At 37.1% G+C, this 21,568-nt stretch overlaps 1 protein-coding gene across 2 annotated transcripts; it reads left to right on the top strand.

The window, feature by feature from the left end:
- The first annotated feature begins 3,831 nt into the window (after positions 1 to 3,831).
- Positions 3,832 to 13,796, top strand: LOC139725812 (uncharacterized). 2 transcript variants are annotated; one of them, XM_071636892.1, is made up of 4 exons: positions 3,832 to 4,028; positions 11,492 to 11,703; positions 12,343 to 12,468; positions 12,834 to 13,796. In XM_071636892.1, exons 1-4 carry the CDS (start codon positions 4,022 to 4,024, stop codon positions 12,960 to 12,962), a joined length of 474 nt encoding a protein of 157 aa, XP_071492993.1. In that variant the 5' UTR covers positions 3,832 to 4,021; the 3' UTR covers positions 12,963 to 13,796. The 2 variants fall into 2 exon arrangements, with proteins under 2 accessions (XP_071492993.1, XP_071492992.1); XM_071636891.1 differs by lacking the exon at positions 3,832 to 4,028 and adding an exon at positions 9,869 to 9,909.
- Positions 13,797 to 21,568: the final 7,772 nt, after the last annotated feature.

Below are 21,568 nucleotides of genomic sequence, written 5' to 3'. Positions count from 1 at the left end.
TAATCAGTTGCTGAATGTTATTTGTAGTGATAATTACGACCTTTGGCTTTGATTTTTACTAAGCTTTGTTTTTCCTGTAGGGTCAACTCGTCTTTCTTCTTCGGCTTCTTCTTTTTCCTGCTTAATCAGTACATCTTTTTTTTTCACTCTAGTTTATACTTATGTGCTTGTTATTCTGACAATATGTAATTCAAAATGTACTATGTTATAAAACAGAAGGAGGAAAGATGAAATAAACTTGGACATGAACCTGATATAATAGTCATCCAGAGTCCCGGTTATATCGTAAAAATAATTATGACATGTTGAAAACACGGCATGCATGTACGTATACATTGAATCAATTCAAAACAGTTGATCACAAAAAAAACCAAAAAAAAAAATGCTCAAATTTTCAGTGGTTAAAAGTGAAAATCGACAGGTCCTGTTCTTTGGATTATCAATAAAAGAGTCTGTCTTTTTGAAAAATCCAATTGCTCATTTAATATGTAAAAAAAAATTAAAGACTTTGCTTAGAATCCAGTGGATTCACAAAAAACTAAACGAACAACTCACCACCCCCCTAACAACTCCCCTTTCAAAAACAACAACGACCAACAACACAAAACACTGAAAAACGTTCATGTACGTATAGTGTTGATGGAACATGACAATGCTGATAATCTCTTCCACTCCCCTCGTCTATCAACAGCCATGAGGTATTATTTACGCAATCGTGTGATTCCCTCCCTCTCAGTCTTCAGGGGACGCGGAACCTGGGGGGGGGGGGGGCTGGGGGCTGCAGCCCCCCCCCCCCCCCGACACTTTTTGTTCGTGAAAAAAAAAAGAAAAGAAAGAAAAGAAAGAAAGAAAGAAAGAAAGAAAGAAAGAAAGAAAGAAAGAAGAAAAATCGGGGGGGGGGGGAATCATAACACCCATGAATTGGAATTTCCAAAGATTTCGCCCTTACATAAAGTTCCCGTCTAAGCACCGGCGTAGCAAAAAGGGGGGGGGGGGACGGTGGGGCGGTTGCCCCCTTAAGATTCTGACTAATGCTGAGTGCACAAGACTTATCACTTACATTCCGAAAAATCAATAAGTTCCCTCATTGTGATAAGGGAAATATCTCCTTTTTAATCAACCCTTTCCTCTCTCAGTTCCCCGATCAATTTTTGTTTTGATAATTTCCCACAGTTATTTCATAATATGCGTATAGGAGATATCTAAATTTCAACTTTAAAAAGGCAAAAGCTCCCTCGTATTATACAGGAAGGGTGGGGATAGCATTCTCCCACGCTTTCTCCATAATGTTCGCCCCCCCCCCCCGCATTGTGCATATATACTATAGACTATGGCTACACTTTGAGTTTTCCAATATGCCACAAAATGAATTGTGTTCACCAAAACGTTTAACTGCAATCGGAAAATACAGAATCTCTTATCCCCTCCCACATCATCCTGGTATGTCTCCTGGTATGTCTTGCACTTCTCTGATTGACAAAAATTAATGTCCAAATAGGGAGCCTATTCCAACAGAAATGTGCGCCAGATTGTTGAATTTCAGTTCTAATAATGAAAAAAAAAACTCCCTCGAATAAACGAGGAGTATCTTGCCACCCTCCCATTGATTGGTCTCTTCTATTGACTTAGTACACTTTTGGGAATGACAATTCAGAATTTTCCACCAAAAAAAAAGTGCTTCAGATCGCTTTATTTCAATTCTAAAAACCGCAAAAGCTCCGTCGAGCGGGAGGGGGCATCCCCTCCCACACCCCCCCCCCCCCCCTCTAAACCTCATTAGACTTTGTACAGCCTGTACATACACACAGATGCAAAATAAATGCTAAATGCCGTGATTTTGCTATTAAAACTTCCTTGAAAGAAAAATCCCTAATTATTTCGATTATTATTATTATTTTTTTTGGGGGGGGGGGGCCTAAAAAAAAAATCCAAGTATTGCACCAAAAGTTTGCACCATCTTGGGATCGCTGAATTTCAGGTCTGAAAAGGTAAAATCACCTTCGTGTGGAAGGAGAAAATCAATGTCCCTTACACCCTCGTGTGCATGCCTTTTCTGTTTGACTGCTTAACAGACAACGTTCATGAAATTCATTGTTAGAATTAATACAAGAAGTTTATTTAAATGCTACCACTTCATATAGGCAAATCATTGTTCAATAATAATCCACATACAAATATCCTCCTAAGTGGGGCCGTTCAAGTCGATAAAACACGCAAAAACATGCATCAGATTGCACCATTGACAACATCAAAATTCAAAATGTTCTCACCGTGGGAGGGGGGATCCGGACCCCTCTCCTCCCCCTCTCGCTCGGGCTCGGTCGCTTCACTCCATCGCATTGTAACTGCCTCCCTCCTCCCCCCCCCCCCCCCCCCCCCAAACCGAAAAACGTTCAGCGGCCCCTGGTCTGTACTATAATGCGTATAGTAAATTATTAACAAAGGTGAGGCAGAAAGAGATTTTGCAGTGATGGAAATACTGTATAGTTGGAGACGAGTGAACAGGCCAGAACAACATTGTAGTAACACATTACACAACGCTGTATACACAATAATTTTTAGATCTATATGAATGTACATCATCATGAATCTCTTTTCCACATTCGCTAAAAAGAATTATTAACCCCCTTGCTTATTTCTATTTCATGTTTGTGACAGACTTACCTTCAAACTAAATTTCAGTTCTTGTTAATTTCTCATTTTACGTTCTTATTATTTTGTTAACCTTATTTCTAAACTCCTATACATTTTTCTTGTATATACCTTTTGGTTTCTTACAATTTCTTAAACAAAACAATAAATGTACAAAATTAAATCAATTCATCTGGACTGTTTTACTTCCGAGAACGGTTTCACGTCCGATCCTGGCTCGGACGCTTCATCAGCTCGTCTGAATTGATGGCGGGAACAAAACATATTTTCTCTTACGTACATGCATACATACATACATACATATAACATACAAACACACACACACACACACACACACACACACATATATATATATATGTATATGTATATATATACTATATATTATATGTATATATGTAGTAGCCTATATTATGTACTCATATAAATAAATATATATATATTTAGATAGATAGATAAATATATATAATATATATATATATATCATACATATTATCATATATATATATATATATATATATATATATATATACAGTGCGAGAAGAAGAGCAATCGTGGACGTAGCTGGTGATCTCGCACTGAATATGAATAATGAAGGAGCTACACTGGTGCTGTAAATGGTCGAGACCTCTTCTCGCAGTCTATGTGTTAATAATATATATACCGTATATATACGAGTATTTCTGCAGTTTACCATGGCTCTTATGTATAATGTTCCTTTTTCTAACAGTTATTTTTTAATGTTCTGAGGCTGGAAAGATTATCATACCATCAGATGACACGTACAAGAGTGAAAAGAAAACCGAGTGAAGTTTTGATGACGTCACCCTTTCATACATTTTATTCGGCATCATCAAACGCCATAGTGTCAGACAACAGAGCCACAATAACTGTGTCAGCAACTGCCTGCAAGGGCCTGGGATAAAGCGATCAAAATCTACACGCGAACCATAGAGGCCCACTCATGACGAAATCAAATGAGGTTCCCTAGTTATCCAACGCTAAAGCTAACGTGGCGACATAACAGCGCATAGGGCTTCGGTTGTCTTTATTTGGTAGCATATTACATAATCAACGTAAATACGGTACCGTTGTGACTATCGTCCCTCGTACTGGTGCACACCGACTTCTCTTTGTGTCTATGCATTTTGTACATGGGCAAGGGACCTTCGGACTCTACGGGGAGATAGCAACCAAACGCTGTGGCGTCCACCATTCACACACACACGCCCACTCCAAGCTATAAAAAGCTTGTAGGTCAGTGTATTAGCCGAGTTCACTCTGTACATTCGTTTGAAGATTGCCATCCTAACCTCCTGAAGTGAGGAACACTTTCTGAGCTGCTCGAAAAAACAACGACTAACATTACACCATGTCAAGTAAGTAAACTTATATAATGAAACTGAATAGCTCATCGGTTTAGTGCACCTGTGTATTCACTTTCAAGGGATAACTTAATAGAGAGTTACGGTATTATCTGATACACTGATAATACAGTTCGTCAGAATGGCGTACGCGTATAACCTTGATTACACGTATACATTGTACATCGGCCTGCAGTTACATAATCTCGCTGTACTGATGCGCCATAGCTATTAATAAAAAGTATAAGTAGAAAAGTCTTCGTGATAGGCTGCATTTTATAGCCCTTTGAAGATTATAGAAGAAGTCTAGATTTACGTTGTTGTTCTGCTGATGGTGATTGTTTTGTTTTCGTTTACATACGAATTCGTACAGTAAAATACACCGGCTGTGGTTTATTATTTAGGCTATACGTGTGCATTCCAGTATCAATATGGACACGATTTCATTGCGAGATAGCAGCGTCATACGGTCACCGTGACGAGTATATAGGTCCGTATACGCCGGTAGAGGTATAAAAATTATATGCGTGACAAATTATTGTTATCTTATGTAGATCGACCAAACATCATTGAAATGGAGTAAATTATAGTGGGGATGTGTGCTGAGAGTTGTTCGCTTTCGTACAAAATTGCATCCTCTTCAACATGAGTCTCCGAAATATTCCTCAATTCCATGGTCCATTATTTCTCATGTTGTGTGGACTGGTGCTCTTTTTTAGTGTTTCTATATGGTCATTTCATATAGTGTTGTATAATACAGTTTCACATATTGATATAGGCATTGTGCATGACATAGGCATTGTGCATGACATCAATGGCAATTTATAAACATATTATATAATGATCCCAGTCACAATATAACAAAGAGGTTATAATTTACATCATAGATTATCTTTGGTGCGTAATGATCTCTTCCAGTCAGCAGATGATGTCTCTTCGGTATTTTCAAGGATGATCAATCATACTTTTACCAAAAAGAAGTCTCAAACGTCGTTTCGGTCTACTGGTTTCACGGATGTATACAGTGTATAGTCATCATGCATGCTTGCCTAGATTGCATAATACATTAACATTGTTTGATAAAATTTATTGTCCATGATCTTATGGTGCTTTGTGGAAGATAATTATGACAACATTAACTGTCTTGACCCGAGAGAGAGAGAGAGAGAGAGAGAGGGGAAGACGGAGAAAAAGAAGAAGTTAAATTCCATATAATGATTGTGTCAGAGAGCAACAAATAAGTTGGTCTATTTGACATCGATACATTAATGATGTTTATCAGAATTTAAATCTATTCACGGTCACATGTGCTTTCTTGAAGAATATTTTGAAGGTTTCTAACACTGAGAACAATAAATCTGAATCAACCTTTGTGTTCACTAAGGTACACCTTATACGCATCCTATCCATGGCGTGATGCATGATTATGAAGACATTTTTGACTTCTAGCTGTTATTTCAATCTATTTACAATATCAGTGAATTGATATAGAACAGTATTCTTGCCAAAAGGCTCAGAGGGCTTACAAACTGAAAGAGATGGAAAATTTACAACTATACTTTTCAGAATATTAAGTGAAAACAGTTTTGAGCAAGCTTCAATCTGTGTACAACTTTTGTATCTTAGACTTCAAACATAATTTAGATTCATGGAGGTAATGTATATATATATATATATGTATATATATATATATATATATATATATATATATATATATATATATATATATTTATGTATATATATATATATATATATATATATATATATATATGTATGTGTGTGTGTGTGTGTGTGTGTGTGTGTATTAATATGTATGTGTTTACCCGTGACATGAAAATAGACATTATAGAGAGAGTGGATTTAAAATGAATATGTTTCCGGAGCTTTTAAGGGAGTTTATTGATATGAATTGTCTGATTAAAGGGAAGATAATTCCACGGCTTTGTTGCAACATCAGTCAGATTCTGTGAAGCATGGAGATGATAATAATAAACAACGCGTGTATAATTCTATGTGGAAGGTCCTTGATTATCACCAGCTACATTTTATTATTTCGGATTATTCATGCATGCCGGTAATAATAGCTACAGACTGCAGGTCGCAGGTTAGGATCTAAAGTTTCTCCTTATTTGTAAAGGGTATTCAGATACCTAGGAACCTGGCTGTTGATTTCTAAAAAAAAAATAAAAGTATAGGTTTTCCCTGCCAATTTTAATGTTTTGTCATTCAATTTCATATTAGAATGATTTATTTTCGTCAAATACACTCACCAAATCCACCAAAATAATACTCATTCACATTCGTCGTTTTCTAATGAACTAACAAATTTGGCATTTGCAAATTCTAATTAATTCAATGCGCAAACATTTTTGGCATCTCATTATTCAACTTCGTCTCAACCTGTCGCCAGCTCAATTTTGAATTCGTATAATAATGTGTGATGATATATAGGCAAACAACTTCACAACTGGATCATTCAAATTAAATCTGTAAGGTGTCATTTAAAAGTAATTCTTTACCTATACCATATCTGAGATTAAATGTTGAGAATATAATTTTCATCACTCATGATGATGAAAGTATAAGTATTTAAGACGAAGATACCAAAACAGTGTAAGGATCATAATGAAAATAAAGATCTATAGAATGAAAATTATTAACACGCTATAATGGTGATCATGATCTAAATAGAGCCAGAAAATGGATGTGAATTAAAGATTCACAGAAAATAATGCGATGATCACGATGAAAAGAAGGATTCCTACTGAACTTCACACATAAAATGTTGTTAAAAAGAGAGATATTCTGATTCAAATAGTAATTATCATGATGTGATGATATTAAGCATGAATATTGATCCAAACCTAAAAATAGAAATAAAAGTGATTACAACGTTTATAACAGATTGGGCATGAGTAATAGAATAATGGACTTAGTGAAAATGAGTGGAAGTGCATTGATTTACAAATTACATTTTGTATGTTTATCAGATACAAAGAGGAAGACTTTTCAATATAAAGTCCATACAAGATCATGGTTGACAAATAAAATGTTACGTAAAATGATATATTGATATACAGCGTGATACTGAATTATGCGCTTATCATACATTTTTATTGAAGTTGGAAAACAGATCGTTCATTCGCTTATCACATTTTAAAGTTTATGTTAAAAGAATAGATTTCGTTTTATAGACTTGTAGAAAGCAATGTGTGTGGCGCGCTTGAAAGGATTAACCCGATACGTCTGAATTCCACTCTGGTTCCACGTGATGCTTGATGAATTCATTCACTCGATTGCACATGAAGAATTAAGCATTTTCTAAACTTACGTGTGTATGTACGTCCATCCTCACCATAAACTGAGCCTCCCCTATAAAAAGTTTGTCGAAAGGTTAATGGTTGTGTCCTTCGTATATGCAAGCAAACATGATTATAAAGCACCTCCGTTTAAACCGGGCATTGTTTATGGACATGTTTTTTTGTTTGAGGTGTGAGTTTTATTCATTTTTGTCTCCCTTTATACTTAATTATTATGTTTAATAATCTCTCGCTTTCAGGTTTATGTTTGCACACTATATCCGTTATACAATGATATCTGAGCTCAGTATCTGTACAAAGAATATCTTTATTCAGTAGATATCTGAGCTCAGTATCTGTACAAAGAATATCTTTATAGTAGGCCCTATATATATCATATTAAGTTGTACAGTATTTCTATGCTCAGCTCTAAGCTTCGTGTTCTGCGGATTCTTGCAATCCTTTCTCCGAAAATCAGATTCTGACGCTGTCACTGACATTGTAAACATCGGTAATGGTAGTAATGACAAAGTCAATCCCATATAAACTTTGTGGATTGATTTCGTCCCCAAAGCTGTGGTCTCTCTCCTGACCGCTCTATCAAACTGTCGAGTGCACTGCACGTGCGCTGAAGTTTCAACAGCAGCTTGTTTGTTACGATTGTTCAATTCAATTCAATTCAATTCAATTCAATTCAATTTCGGTTTTATTAAAAAACACCAAATAAAAGTCCGAAGACTAACCATATTTGGTTTACATCAAACTTTACAGCTTTACAACAGGGAGACATAAAGAAAAGAAATAAAACAAACTGACATTTTACACAACTGATTCATGTGGACACCCCCCGAAAAAAAAAGACAAACTATATACTCACACTAACATAAAAATTGATAGCACCAATAATAACAACAAAAATAAGGCATCAACTGAAGAGAAATTGCACACACCCTCATATACAATATACCTATGATAACATTCATTATATATTGTAAACGTTGTTTCGGCTTACAGCATTGTGTCATAGGTTAAAACGGGCTATATCTTGCAGATTTCGCTTTGTTGTTCATTGCGGGGAATCTCTTTTGTTATGGCAATCGGCATTTTTATTGCCGATGAGTCCCATTTCTAAGCTGACGAGGTCATGATGCTTGGAAATGTTTGCAACCTCTAAAACAGCGAGGAAAATGAATTTTTCTTATAGAGAAGATCAAAATCATTAAAATTTATCATACTTTTGATTTGACCTCTATTCATAAAACAAAAGTTGTTTTCAAAATTCCCCAATTCGGTGCTGCATCGTTATCTTTTGTACATCGTTACAGTATCACATGCTTTTGCATAAGGAATCTTATTATTTCAGCTTCACTTACAAAGATATAAAAAAGAGAAAAAGTGCGTTGTTTTATGATCATATATCGATAACATGAGATCTTCGTGGGTATACTTTTACACGGGCGGGATGTAAGAGACTAAATTCTTCAGTGGAAATTGGTGTCATGTTCCAATTTACTAGACTTTCGTCTTTTTATGGGACTACAAAAACCTGGCCAAGCTGAACTTTCGTCACTTTACCCAGTGAAGTTTTGTCAGTAGTGACGTCACAATAATCGAAGTCCGAACAAACAAGAGATTTTGTTCTGTGAGAACAAGTTCTTAGTAAAGGAATTTGTGACGAATTTACACGCACGTTCCTCTTTACGATCACAAGCCGAATCCCCCAAAATAGAAACTTACGTATTCAATACAATGATAGTCTTTTCATACACAAGAATTCAGACAGTATGCATCTTTCGGCAGTAGTTCTTGATTAATAAATCTTCATCGTGAAGTTTATATGTTATAAAACATTAACTTCAATAATATCAAAGAATAAAAAACAAGCCTTTTACCTACAGAAAATCATTTGTAAGAAATCCTGGCTAATACTGTAACATTCATATCTCATTACAGACTAGAAAAAGACTAGCTTCCCTTTTGTAAACAGAAAAGCACGACCAGCGTTTCGCACTATCCTCACTTCGCTGCCCAGTGCCTACTCATTCACCTTCGTACCCTGGCTAGCTGGCTAGCAGTACATCAGTACAGACAGCGTTACGTATACATCTCAGCAGTGTAGTACAGTACAGCGGAGATTGTGGTGGAACATCCATTCGTGCGATACGTATTGTATGATACCTAGGACCTGTTGACCATTGCAATTAAGCCCAGTCCTTTTCTGCTACTCCCTGTTTCCCTACCTTTCGTCCTCACTAGTCGGTGAGAAAAAAAAAACAGAAGACAGAGGACTGATCAGAATTCGTGTGTGACAGTACTGACACGACTTGTAATCAGAAGAAGAAGAAGAAGAAGAAGACTCATTTTCACGTCGACCCTTTCATAGGATAGGGAAACCCCTCGCCTCGCCAGCAGTGCACCAGGCATACATACCAGCATAGCCATTGGACTGTCTTGAAGCGTCAGGGGAGTGGTGCGCAGTGGTGGTGATCCATTGCATAACTTGGAACTATTCTACATTTTACCCAAGTTTTTGTGGCACTGTGTGTGAAGCAGGAGTTTAATTGCGTTGAGTATGCCTCTGTTTGGAAAGTCAAAAAGTAAGCAAGCCTGATTTCGATAGAGGAAATTAAGAGTTGACTAAATGTAAATTTAACTTCGTTACTTTATGTGGCAGTTGCATGTAAATTTATATAAATTTAGTCACAAAAATACTTGATGGTATGGCAATCTCCACAGTGTAAATTTATATGAAAAACGTACATTAAGACTGCAGAGGTGGATCCAGGAATTCCGTAAAGGGGGGCGCGCCTTTACAAAATTAAAGGGGGTGCACAAGCGATGCCTCCTATTTTTCTTTTTATTTCTTTTAACAAAAAAAAAAGAGGTATGCCCACACCTGGATCCACCACTGAGACTGTCATTTCAAAAACAGTAAATGATGCAATTAGCTTGAAGCAAAGATGTCTGTCATTAAGTGCATGTTCACTACATGTAATAATGTACCAAATTGCTTAATTGCTGATTGTTTCCTCCCGCTACTACTGTATGTACATACATTATTAGTACTTGCGTACTTTGTCACTTTTTACGAGGGGATGCAAAAATAGAATCTGCAGACTGCTAGTGTTATCCTCATTCCTTGTATCAAGTTTTTGTCATACACCATTGACAGTGTGATACACACTGTAAGTCAACTCGCTATCCCATAAGTTCTCTTCATTGTGTCTATTAAATGCAGACAATCCCTGTGCTATACAACTGTATATGTATGTATCGTTGTAAGATCTCATCTTTGTAATTATGTCTTTAAAGTTTAAGTTTTGGTTGATGGTGTGCTTATAAAGTGTAGAAGTGAACTCTGGACAAATTGGAACAGTAAATGTATTTCTACCATCGAGGGGACTATTTGAGGTACTGTACATGTAGTTATACACAGCACTGTCACAAAGCTACAGTGCCACATTTAAACATTATTCATGGACATGGTTAACAAATGGCAACTATCCGGGAGCTGTACCTTTGATGGATACCTACCTATGGAAGATTCTGAAGGCAGGCTGAGCTTCTATATTCAGATCCAGGTTTGGTCCTCGAGATGAACTGGGTCATGGCCAGGTGGAGTGGCGTGAAACTTAAATTTTATGGGTTCGTTGTCCCAGAATTTATCCAAACCAACTCCAAAACTGAAGACCTTCATAGCCACTCAAAAGAAATCGTAATGATTTTAAAATGTCAGTCACCATAAATTTTGTGGTTGTAACAAACAATTAAAAGAAGTGTCTACAACTCTCCTGAATGTGGTATTTGTAAATGGTTGATGACAGTCCACACTCACCCTGGGGCGCTCCATTGTACAGTTGTAAACTGTGGGCACACTTCAGGCTGGTCGTAGTTGAGTCCACACAAGAATACAACATACAGCTTGTACTGTATGTGGTACAGTATGTCATGTCCTTGTATACAGAGGTGTGAATTTGTACATTCATGAGTTTGTGATCGAAAAAGAGTAATAATGATAATTACCGGTGTAACAAAATTTTTATAACGCATATAACAAATGAATGTTCCCTATGCGCTTTACAATCTCATCACAAAACATACTGTAATTAACAATTTACGTTCAATACACACACATGTAAGAGTAAATATTACATTTTCAACATTTTATTTGTCCTATAGAGAATGATGGCAAGAAGCCCTACCCAACCCAAGGGGCATCCTACCCTACCCAACAACCAGCATACCCTACCCAAGGCCAGTACCAGTACCCGGCACAGCCTCAGATAGCACCAGTCCAGAGCCAACAAATGTACGCTGCTCCACCACCAGGTGCCGGCGGCTACCCATCTGCTCCACCTCCATACTCGGCCACAGCCCCACCTCCGGGTCCGGTAAGATATTATCTACAGTGTACCTAGTACTAGTTTATGGTATGGAAAGGAATTATGTGTGAAAACTCCTTATGTTCATTTCATTTGCAACCAGTACTTCACACTAGGCCTACAAAACATTTGTGCTTGTGTACCTTTGCTGAGCACATGCTGGAAATATATTTAGTATTTAGTTACACCAGTTCCCATGAAATGAAGCCCAATTCAAAAAGGAATTTATAGAAATTTCATTTTTTTTTTTGTGCCTACAGTATTTCAGAGCTTTTCTGCAAAAGAAAAATTAACATTTCATACATTTCCAGTGATGTGGGAAATTAATATTCAGAAGAGGCATGCCTATACATATTGACTTTGGCTATTCTAAGTATTCCTGTCATTAGTTTTCATTGTATGTTTCATGTGAGATGCTTGGTGATTTGTGATAGATATACGTTGTACCGTACATCATGCAGCCATTTAAAAGAAAATTCAGTCATGTAGATCTGAGATCACACTATACTGTGATATAGGCTTTAAATAAAATTGCAAACTTTCCAAGCATGCTCAGAGAGGCTTTTGAATAGATGTTTTTTCACTGATGGTTGACTGTTAATTGTTTTTCTTCTCGTCATAGTCCCATGCTTGTTTTTCTATGTGCAGGCAACATACAACCCAGGCTATCCTGTGGCAGCAGCTCCCCCACCACGGCAGCCCCAGTCTGTACTTGTCCAGGGTGGCTTTGATGCTGGTGCACGGTTTGATGGAAGGACGCCTCCCTCTATTCCTGTGAGTATTAATCCATCGCCATCATGATAACTTAACTACCAGTTTGTATGTTTCTATTTTGCAGTTGTAAGCATTTATATGCCCGAGAGAACCAAGCAGACTACAACTTTGTACTTCAGTGATTGTGAACAGAGGATGTTATAGATTCTTTACACCATGTATGTGGATGAAGTCATTTTGAAACATGTAATGTCTGAAGTTAAGATTTTGGCAGAATTTTAGGAGGAGATGAGCAGTTTGTTACTTTTTGTAGATAATACTCTTCAAAATTTATTGATGTACATGTCATGTATTTGAAGTAGTGACTTCAGATCATGACTGTAGAAGATAATTGACTCGCTGCCCTCTCCTCCCCCTCCCTTTAGCCTCCCCCACCAGGCTGCGCTCCAAATGCAGCCCAGATGGCTTCCCAGCACGGACAAAACGTTGTGGTCACTCAGCGGCCAAGCAATTGGATGACAGGAGGCTCAGATGGTGGCTACACGATGTGGTAGGTGAATTCTGCTGGCTCGGCTGTGCACGAGAGCAAAAAAATGGCATCCAACCTCACTGGCGAGATCACCTGTTTGAAACGTAGGTTGTGTGTGATTATGTTTGTAGAGTTGATGCTGCCACATTTGGGACATTAAACAACTAGCATGATTGTAGTTGTCTGGTGTATGTACTGCAGTAATGTTATCTTTGCTAATTTGACTAGTGTACATTTTGTGAGTCAAGCCTTTTTCAACCACTGTTTTCAACTGTGCCTATGGAAAAATTTTACTTCATAGACTTTGTACTGTTGTCCTCTCCTGGTGAAGTAAAGTACCAAGGTGACATGTACCTCTGTTATGACCATGGCCAACTACTCTGCATACAATGTCTATGGTGTTTTGAGGAAGCTGAGCTGAGAGGGTTAGATTTAAACCATGAGCTCTCATTATGTAAAAGTTGATATAAATCAGTGTAATATGAATGAATATTCTTCAGGAATATGATCATCATCATCGCGCACAGACTAAGGAAGACATGTGGCTCCAAGCAAATTTGTATACAGATGTTCCAAGCCATTTGGAGACATGTGAAAATTTCAGTATATTACTGCATTTGTATAGTACGTGTATACAGGGAGGTGGAAGAGAGAACTCTTTTCCATCTCCCTGGTATGGTGGAACCTGTGTTCATAAATTCGACCTGTGATGTAATGAATCCCAGAAGTGCCCTGTGAAGCTTCTTTTTAAGCAGAGTAAACGGCATCAGAAAATTGATGAGCATTGATTTTGTACTCTCACTCACTGGTTCCAGTGCCCTTGGAATACCTTGACAATCAGACAACATGGGATACATATAGACAATGTCAACTCTAAAACTATCTTTAAATACCAGAATGTCAGAAGGGATAATTTTTCTAACAGTTCAACCTTACAGTGTTACAGTGTATATGTCAATGCCTTCTGCTCCAGTCAAGGAAAAGCACTGTAAATTCTTAACGCTTCACAAATTGAACTGTGAGAATAGGTTTAAAGTAGTGTTCTTAATTAATTTCGTTACCACCCCTGTTAGTCTTTTTGTCCTGTAATGTTTTAAAAAATTTTCAGCATCTATAGGATATTAGAGTATAACCCACGACAGTGACTTATGTACACATCTTACCAATTTTGAATTCAAAACCTTTGCAAGGTGACATTTGTATTTCCACACGATGCCTTCAATGTTAGCAGACATCATGTATATATGTATTTAACTATTTAGCCATTACACAGAAGATTGAACTATGGCTGTAATCAGGGAGGCGAGATGCTGTAATGCTCTCTTTCAAATTTTAACGTCTTGTATGACAGAGGAGACACAGAGTATGTTTTAGCATGATTGAGTGATTGGCAAGTCTCTGTCTTGTGTGTGATAACCATGTTACATGTATGTTGATCTCTGAATGTGGCAGCTTGTATCCTATTTCACCATGTAGCTGAATATTTTCTTGTAAGCTTTTACTATTAAGTACATCTAGGATGGTTGTCTAGCACATTTGATTATTCAGTTAGCAGATGGTGTAAACTGGCGATGGATTGACTACTGTAATGTTAAGCCCAGATTTCAGTCATAAATGCACAATTCTGCACTAGACATTTTTTTTTCTCCTTTTGTTTTGTTTTCCAAGCCAATTGGGACTGAGTCGATTATTACCATCTTTCCTGCATTAAAAACTGACTTCCTTACAGGATTTTTGCATCTACGGGGTATTGCGACCTTTACAAAGTGGTGCATGACATGTATTTGGCAGTGATGTCTAGTGGGAAGTTGATCTCTTAGTCAGACACACTCCAGCTGTGTTGTTGCATATTGCACAACAGGCTAGAAATCTGGACCTGGATGTCTTGTTTGAACATGTCCCTTTTCTCCTTGTTTTTTTTTTCTCTTTTTTTGCTATTCCTTTAGTTTTTAAAGCAAATAACTTTCCCGTTTCTGATAGTTGCAATGACTAGAGCATGGATGATAGGGTCAAGGGTAACGTGATTCACAGGATGTCAAATTATAGGACCGTTGTGCAGTGCTTGTGGCGTAAGGACAGTAACAATCATGATACCGAGCATTTTGATTCAGTAACCAGCCCGTATTGTAGCCAGGCCTGCCTGCCCCCCCCCCCCCCCCCCCCCCCCCCCCCCCCCCCCCCCCCAAAAAAAAAAGAATGAAGATACTGGTTGAAAGGTGGACTTTTATCGGAATTGCTAGTTATTTCCATTAGTAGCATTGTCTGCTGCCTCCCCCCCCCCCCCCCCCCATGGCATATTATCCATTACCCTTTTCTTCCATTTTTTAATCTAATGTAATCAATATTATCATACAATATTGGTGGAAATAATTTTCTGTAACGTATGATAATTTACATATAGATCAATACAACATTATTGGCACTTTCTGTCATGTGGGATGTACATGTATCTTCTCAACATCAGGTGACTTCTTTACCGTTTACAGTATTCAATTTGCTCTTTTAAACTAATGGCAACACTACGGTCCATGGAGGTAAAAGTCAGCTTTATTGTGTATCTGAGACTAGTGTATATAATTTGTGCAACTGGATCGACTTGAATGGCTGTTTCAAAATCTGCAACACAAAAAAAATATTACAAATCTTTTTCTCAATAGATATTGATGTACACACAATACAGTGATTTCATAATTGATTAAAGTATAATATCATTCCTTGACTTCTTCATTTACAATATACTGTGGGCAATATTCATACATATTCATATGAATAATGCTCGTAGCTACATGTAAATGGTGTTATTCAAATATACATGTATTTTGTTTAGTTATGTATGTAACCTTTCATTCATGTAAGTACTGGAAAAGAGTGATTATGATTGTACAAAGTTTATCATTAAAGGAATCAGTTATGATTGATTTTTTATATCTGTACAGTGATTGTCTTGAAATTGTATTGGGTGCCATTGTTAGTGGAAAAGAAAAGATTGAGAGATGTGAGGAGAGGAAAAGGATTATCAGGATGAAAAGTAAACACTTAAATACTGTATGCAGACCTGCATAGTCTTCCAGATTCTTTAGGATGATTCCTGAAAACTGAGATTTATCTTTTGTGTCCTGACAATGAAATACAAAATCCTCTGTGATTCAGATATCCAATTGGTCTTTCGAAATGAATGTAATACACAGGTGTCTTCCTGATTGCCCGTTGAAATCACCCAGATTTTGATGTAGGGATTGTTACAGCCCTGTACATGCCTACAATTTTCATGAATTTTCACCAAGGAATTTAGCAGATATATCATGTACTTTCTTATAATGAGCATTCATATATGCTATGGTGTTTCTTATCTTTCTCTTCACTCATTGCTATGTTCACTGCATATACTTGTCCAAACTCCATCTCTCTCTCTCTCTCTCTCTCTCTCTCTTCACCAGTTTTTAGTCCATGCATCCAGTTATTAAAATCTTCTATTTTCAGTTCTTGATCACACTCTCCTGCATGGTATTTCTTCTGTAATCTCTCATAAGCAAATTCTAAAATCGATTAAAGGGACTGTACAGTACTGGTTGAGGTGGGGATTCATGTTTTGAACATTCCTAAGTGAGATAATGAAAAATCTCTTATGAAATATGAAAGAGCATGTAATTTTAAGAGAAATTTAATGTTTATTTAGTGAAAATTGGTTTTCAAATGGCTGAGATATCCAAAAAAGTGATATTAAATAATAAAAGGCGACAGGCCACGCCCTTTTTTAGGATATCTTTGTTTCACCTTGTTTTTGGATATCTTGGCGATTTCAAAATCGATTTTCACCAAATAAAGTTTCGATACCCTTTAAAATGGCATGCTCTTTGACATCTTATAGAGTGGTTTCTGAACATCTCTCAAAACGTTGAAAGCTAAATCCTCACCTCATCCAGAACTGTACAAATCGATTAAGGAAAACAATTTTAGTGATGGACAACCATGGCATTACTGCAATGAATTACACACTTCCTGTCTTATTTCTAAGAAAGATTTACATAGAGAGCACAGCTTGTGTAGCAATATGGTGAAATGCTGGTGAGTGAAACGATTCTATGGGATGTGAGTAATTGTTCACCAGCGTCAGCAGCAGGTACCACTTATCAGGAAATTGCAAAGATGTCACTGACAAGAGGCCTCGAATGGAGGTGAACAACAAACAACATTTCCTTCAACCTCAGACTCAATTGAAATAAGTTCCGAAGTACGTAAACAACATATGTCTCTCCAAAGCTGTAGTATTGTTTCCGTTATCAGTGTAGCTTGATGATAAGTACAGGGTGTGCATTGCAATCTGAGAAAAGGTATGATGGATTCACATAACATGAACATACAAGCCTGCACAGACAGTAGATATACACAGACACCATGTATGGCATATTTTAACAGATAAACAGCTAGTACACAAATACTGTAGAATACATTGACAGGCCTATTTCTGTTGTTGGTACAGTGCACTCCCGTTACAACGAACACGGTTATAACGAAATTTCGTTATAACGAAGTAATTTTTCTGGTCCCAAAATTATCACCATTGAAGTCTATGGTACAAAATTCGCTTATAACGAACACGGTTACAGCGAAATTTCCGTTATAACGAAGTCTTTTCCGAGCGCCACAGACAAAGAAAAACAAAAGAAATGTGCTCCGTTATAACGAAATGCGAATTGCTTTCGAAAATACGTAGCGGAACAAGCATTTATAGCGTCTCTGCATGGGTGAACGCTTCACACAACTGTGTGTTTACTCCTTGTGTCACGCACAGTTTCTGAGGGGAACTTGTGTTTATTATTGTAATACTTGCAGTTATCCCATCACATTTCACATAGCTTTCCAGTGTATGATGAGTATTCAGCAAGCATAATATGATATATATACGTGGTTCCTTGATTTCGTTATACTGTATATTGTATTTGTGCGGTTATAACGAAATTTCGTTATAACGAAAGAAAACTGCCGGTCCCGAGCATTTCGTTATAACGGGAGTGCACTGTATGTGTCTGATATTTTGTCAAGCAATCTGCACATTTCTGTATAATATGTGACGACCAGTTCATGCACCTATAGTCTTCTGGAATGTGTCCGACATCTTCTCATTTCTGTTAATACAATTTATACATGCATCCACAGTCTTTTGGAATCTTCCGAGTCCAGGAAAAGAGGAAGAGAAGGAGAGGGAATGAGAGAAGGGCAGAAAGAGAGGGTGAGATAGTAAAGTCACCCTCCATTTAGGTCGTAGAATGCATCTACGTATTGGCTATTCCTTCACCGTTTCCACCTCCAGCTAGTACACTTTGTGTAGGCTACTACACAGTGTAGGTATTTAATGTACGATGTCAGGCACCAAAGACAGCCTTGAGGTGATATATTTACCCATTGTTCACATTTTTTTTTTTGGTTATTTATTGAAGCTATTTACTTGTATTGAATAAAGCAGACCTCCAACCCTGCCATTGTAATCTCACCATCTATATCATTCACACGCACACACACGCACACACACACACACACACACACACACACATACACACACACACACACACACACACACACACACACACACACACACACACACACACACACACATGCACACACATGGCATGGACAAAAGGCTGTAGTGCTGACTTACTGGAAGTCAACACAATATGCAGCAGTAACTGTTGGGCTATTTGTCACGAGCTTCATGAAGAGTTAATTTTTAACCCAGAGTGTCCTTCGGGAATTTTGCAGCAGAACTTGTCATGTTGTCATTAAATTGGTACCTCGGAATTCACATCATATGTTATATGGGAGAGAGATTAAATGCAGCTGGCTAACTACATCACATCTACATAAAATCAGAGAGATTTTAAGAAAAAATATGAAAAAAATTGTGTTGCCCCTAAGAATCAGAAATTTAGCAACTGAGAGGCTGTTGAAAATTCTGGAACAGAAGCAAATATATATGAATATATATGAACAAAAAAAGCTAATATGAAAGAGAACATTTTACTCTACCTCTTGAAATGCTAGCATGTAATGGTTAAAATCCTAATAAATATTAGGAGCATCAACCATGCAGAGAAATAGGCCATATGCTTTCTGGGACTTGGAAAGGGGAAAACCCCTGTGTGAGACCCATGAGTTACATGTACATCCACCGCAAAGGCTGTTGATTCCAATTATTGTTCACAACTGTCATTTCTCTGCAGCACGAATTAATGTGTCGATTCTCTCGTTCAGTGTGGTGTGTGTGTGTGTGTGTATGTGTGTGCGTGTGTGTGTGTATGTGTGTGCGTGTGAGTGTGTGTGTATGTGTGTGTGTGTGTGTGTGTGTGTGTGTGTGTATGTGTGTGTGAGTGTGTGTGTGTGTGTGTTAGCTTTCACAGAGATGCTCCCACTCATGGTTGTGCCTGCGTATCTGTGCTTGGTGTTTCTGTTTGCCCGTATGAAAGCTTTACAGCTTGCATAGAAAATGTGCACGAAATATCTCAAATAATGCAGTTGGTCAAAACTTCAATTAGAAAAACTGGAAATTTATCAACGACAAAAGGATCATGATAGCAAGTAGAAACATGTTGATTTATTTCCCTTACGAGGAAGAATATCAGTGAAGGTATCGATCATGGTCAAATGGTAAAATGCTTGACTTTAGATTTGTGCAACAATCAATTCCATAATCTTATATTAATGTAAGATCATGTACAAAGAGCTTCATTCCTGTCAACATTTTGTATGTAACCCATCATATTACAATCAAAATTGAAGACATTTGTGGGGCAAACTCAAAGCTTTGCTCTTATCAGGCAAACATTTGGTAAAAAATTGGACAAATGAGAAGTGCAATCATTTCATATAACCCAACATAACGGTTCAGAAGCCTATATGTACAATATTCCACTTTGCTGGATTTCAAATCAATTTGCTCTTGAAGTCAAACTGAGCTATACAGGAGGCTATTTACATGTGTGTGTTGCATATTATGACGCACAGATCGACAGATTTGATCCATTTGTTATCTATGTGGACTTTGGCCTCTAGATCTGTATCTCTTTATGTTGATGCCCACACTGGCAAGTTGTAGGTTGATAAGAATGGTATTAGGAGGTCAGAGTTTGAACGGTCAGCTCAAAATTGGCACGGGGTTCCTATGTTCTCCTTTAATTAGTATTACATGTACTGGCAATATTCAATATTCAATATTTGGCATGTGGTGGAAGGGCCAGATTATTGTTGTTATTTTTTTCCTCCAGTCAGTATTTTATTTTGTACTCAAAATACAGCATTAATTATTGAAGTGATCACATATGACAGTACATGACAATGAATGGATTGTTGTTTGGCTTAGTAAATTATTATGCATTCACATTTTGGTCGACTGTGTGAATGTATAATGGAAAGAATGTAAGAGAGCAAAGTCGAAAAGGCATGAAAATGATAGACACCCTCTTAAAAACATGCCAAAGTCTGGTCTGTATGCCAAATACATGGTAAGCATACATAATTGTCAAAGGTGACTGCACATCCTTGCAATAACTATGGGGATGAGGCATACAATGTACATTATATAACCGTTATCCATGCCGCTGAGTGCAGGTTCCCTTTAGTATACTGTGTTTCAATATTTGGCATTTATAGTGGGAAGGGCCAGATTCTTGGTTTGTCTTAAGACTGTTATGAGATAAAATTACAACAACTACATGTCAAACATCTCATTTGCATCATCATCATCATCATCATCATCATCATAATAATAATAATAATAATAATAATAACAATAATAATGATAATAATATGAAATATTTATAAAGCCGTTAATACAATGTTTCGAAGCGCTTTACAATTATCAAAACAAACAAACAAACATATATATATATATATATATATATATATATATTGTGTGTATGTGTGGGGGGGGGGGGTTGTTTTATGTGTATCGGTTATTACGATGCACTCTATAACAAACACAGTCATGTACAAAATTCTTGTTACAATCAAGTAAAAATTCATCTCCCCAAAATCATCATCTGCATATCTATGTACACCGTAGGCCTACTTACTGTTCAGTTATAACAGAATTTTGATAAAATGAAAGAAAACCGCCAGTCCAGAGAACTTTGTTACAAATGGGAATTGCGTGTATGATCAGACTTGAAAGGAGGAAACAGACATGATATGCACTCGACAAGCATTCTATGTATTCTTCCATCATAATCTATGGTTCTAAACTTAATTATTTGAAACAGAAACAGCAAGTCCCAAAGCAAAACCTATCAAAATCAGGAAGTTATTTCAAATGTAAAGTACAATGTATCAAGTTCTTGACAAATCTGTACATACTTTGAGAATGACAATACAGTCCTGCTATTATATGTAATATAACAAACACACACACACATATGGACATTTTCATGGATTTTGTGTAACCAGAAATTAGGGCATTAAATGAAAGAATGTGAATATTTTTGCTCGTTATATGTAAAAGACTATTTCATGTTAAACATATGAAATTCATCTTGCCTGGCCAAGAGCAAATATATAGATACAGTCAAACCTGCCTTAGCGGCCACCTGTCTATAGCGGCCACCTGTCTATAGCGGCCACTGCAAAATCCCCCCGAGAGAA

Source organism: Diadema antillarum, unplaced genomic scaffold (genome assembly GCF_040938485.1).
Source record: "Diadema antillarum isolate AM-2024a unplaced genomic scaffold, OU_Dant_1.0 seq00000059_RagTag, whole genome shotgun sequence".
NCBI classification, from domain to species: Eukaryota; Metazoa; Echinodermata; class Echinoidea; order Diadematoida; family Diadematidae; genus Diadema; species Diadema antillarum.
The sequence above is the reverse complement of the archived record's forward strand: the minus strand, read 5'-3'. Positions and strand labels throughout refer to the sequence as shown.

Bases quoted from the DNA above. Each gene is read 5' to 3' on its own strand.
- LOC139725812 (XM_071636891.1), top strand. From the start codon at position 9,885: ATGCCTCTGTTTGGAAAGTCAAAAA. The intron at 9,910-11,491 runs GTAAGCAAGCCT...TTTGTCCTATAG, and splicing joins TCTGTTTGGAAAGTCAAAAA to AGAATGATGGCAAGAAGCCC. The intron at 11,704-12,342 runs GTAAGATATTAT...TTCTATGTGCAG, and splicing joins CAGCCCCACCTCCGGGTCCG to GCAACATACAACCCAGGCTA.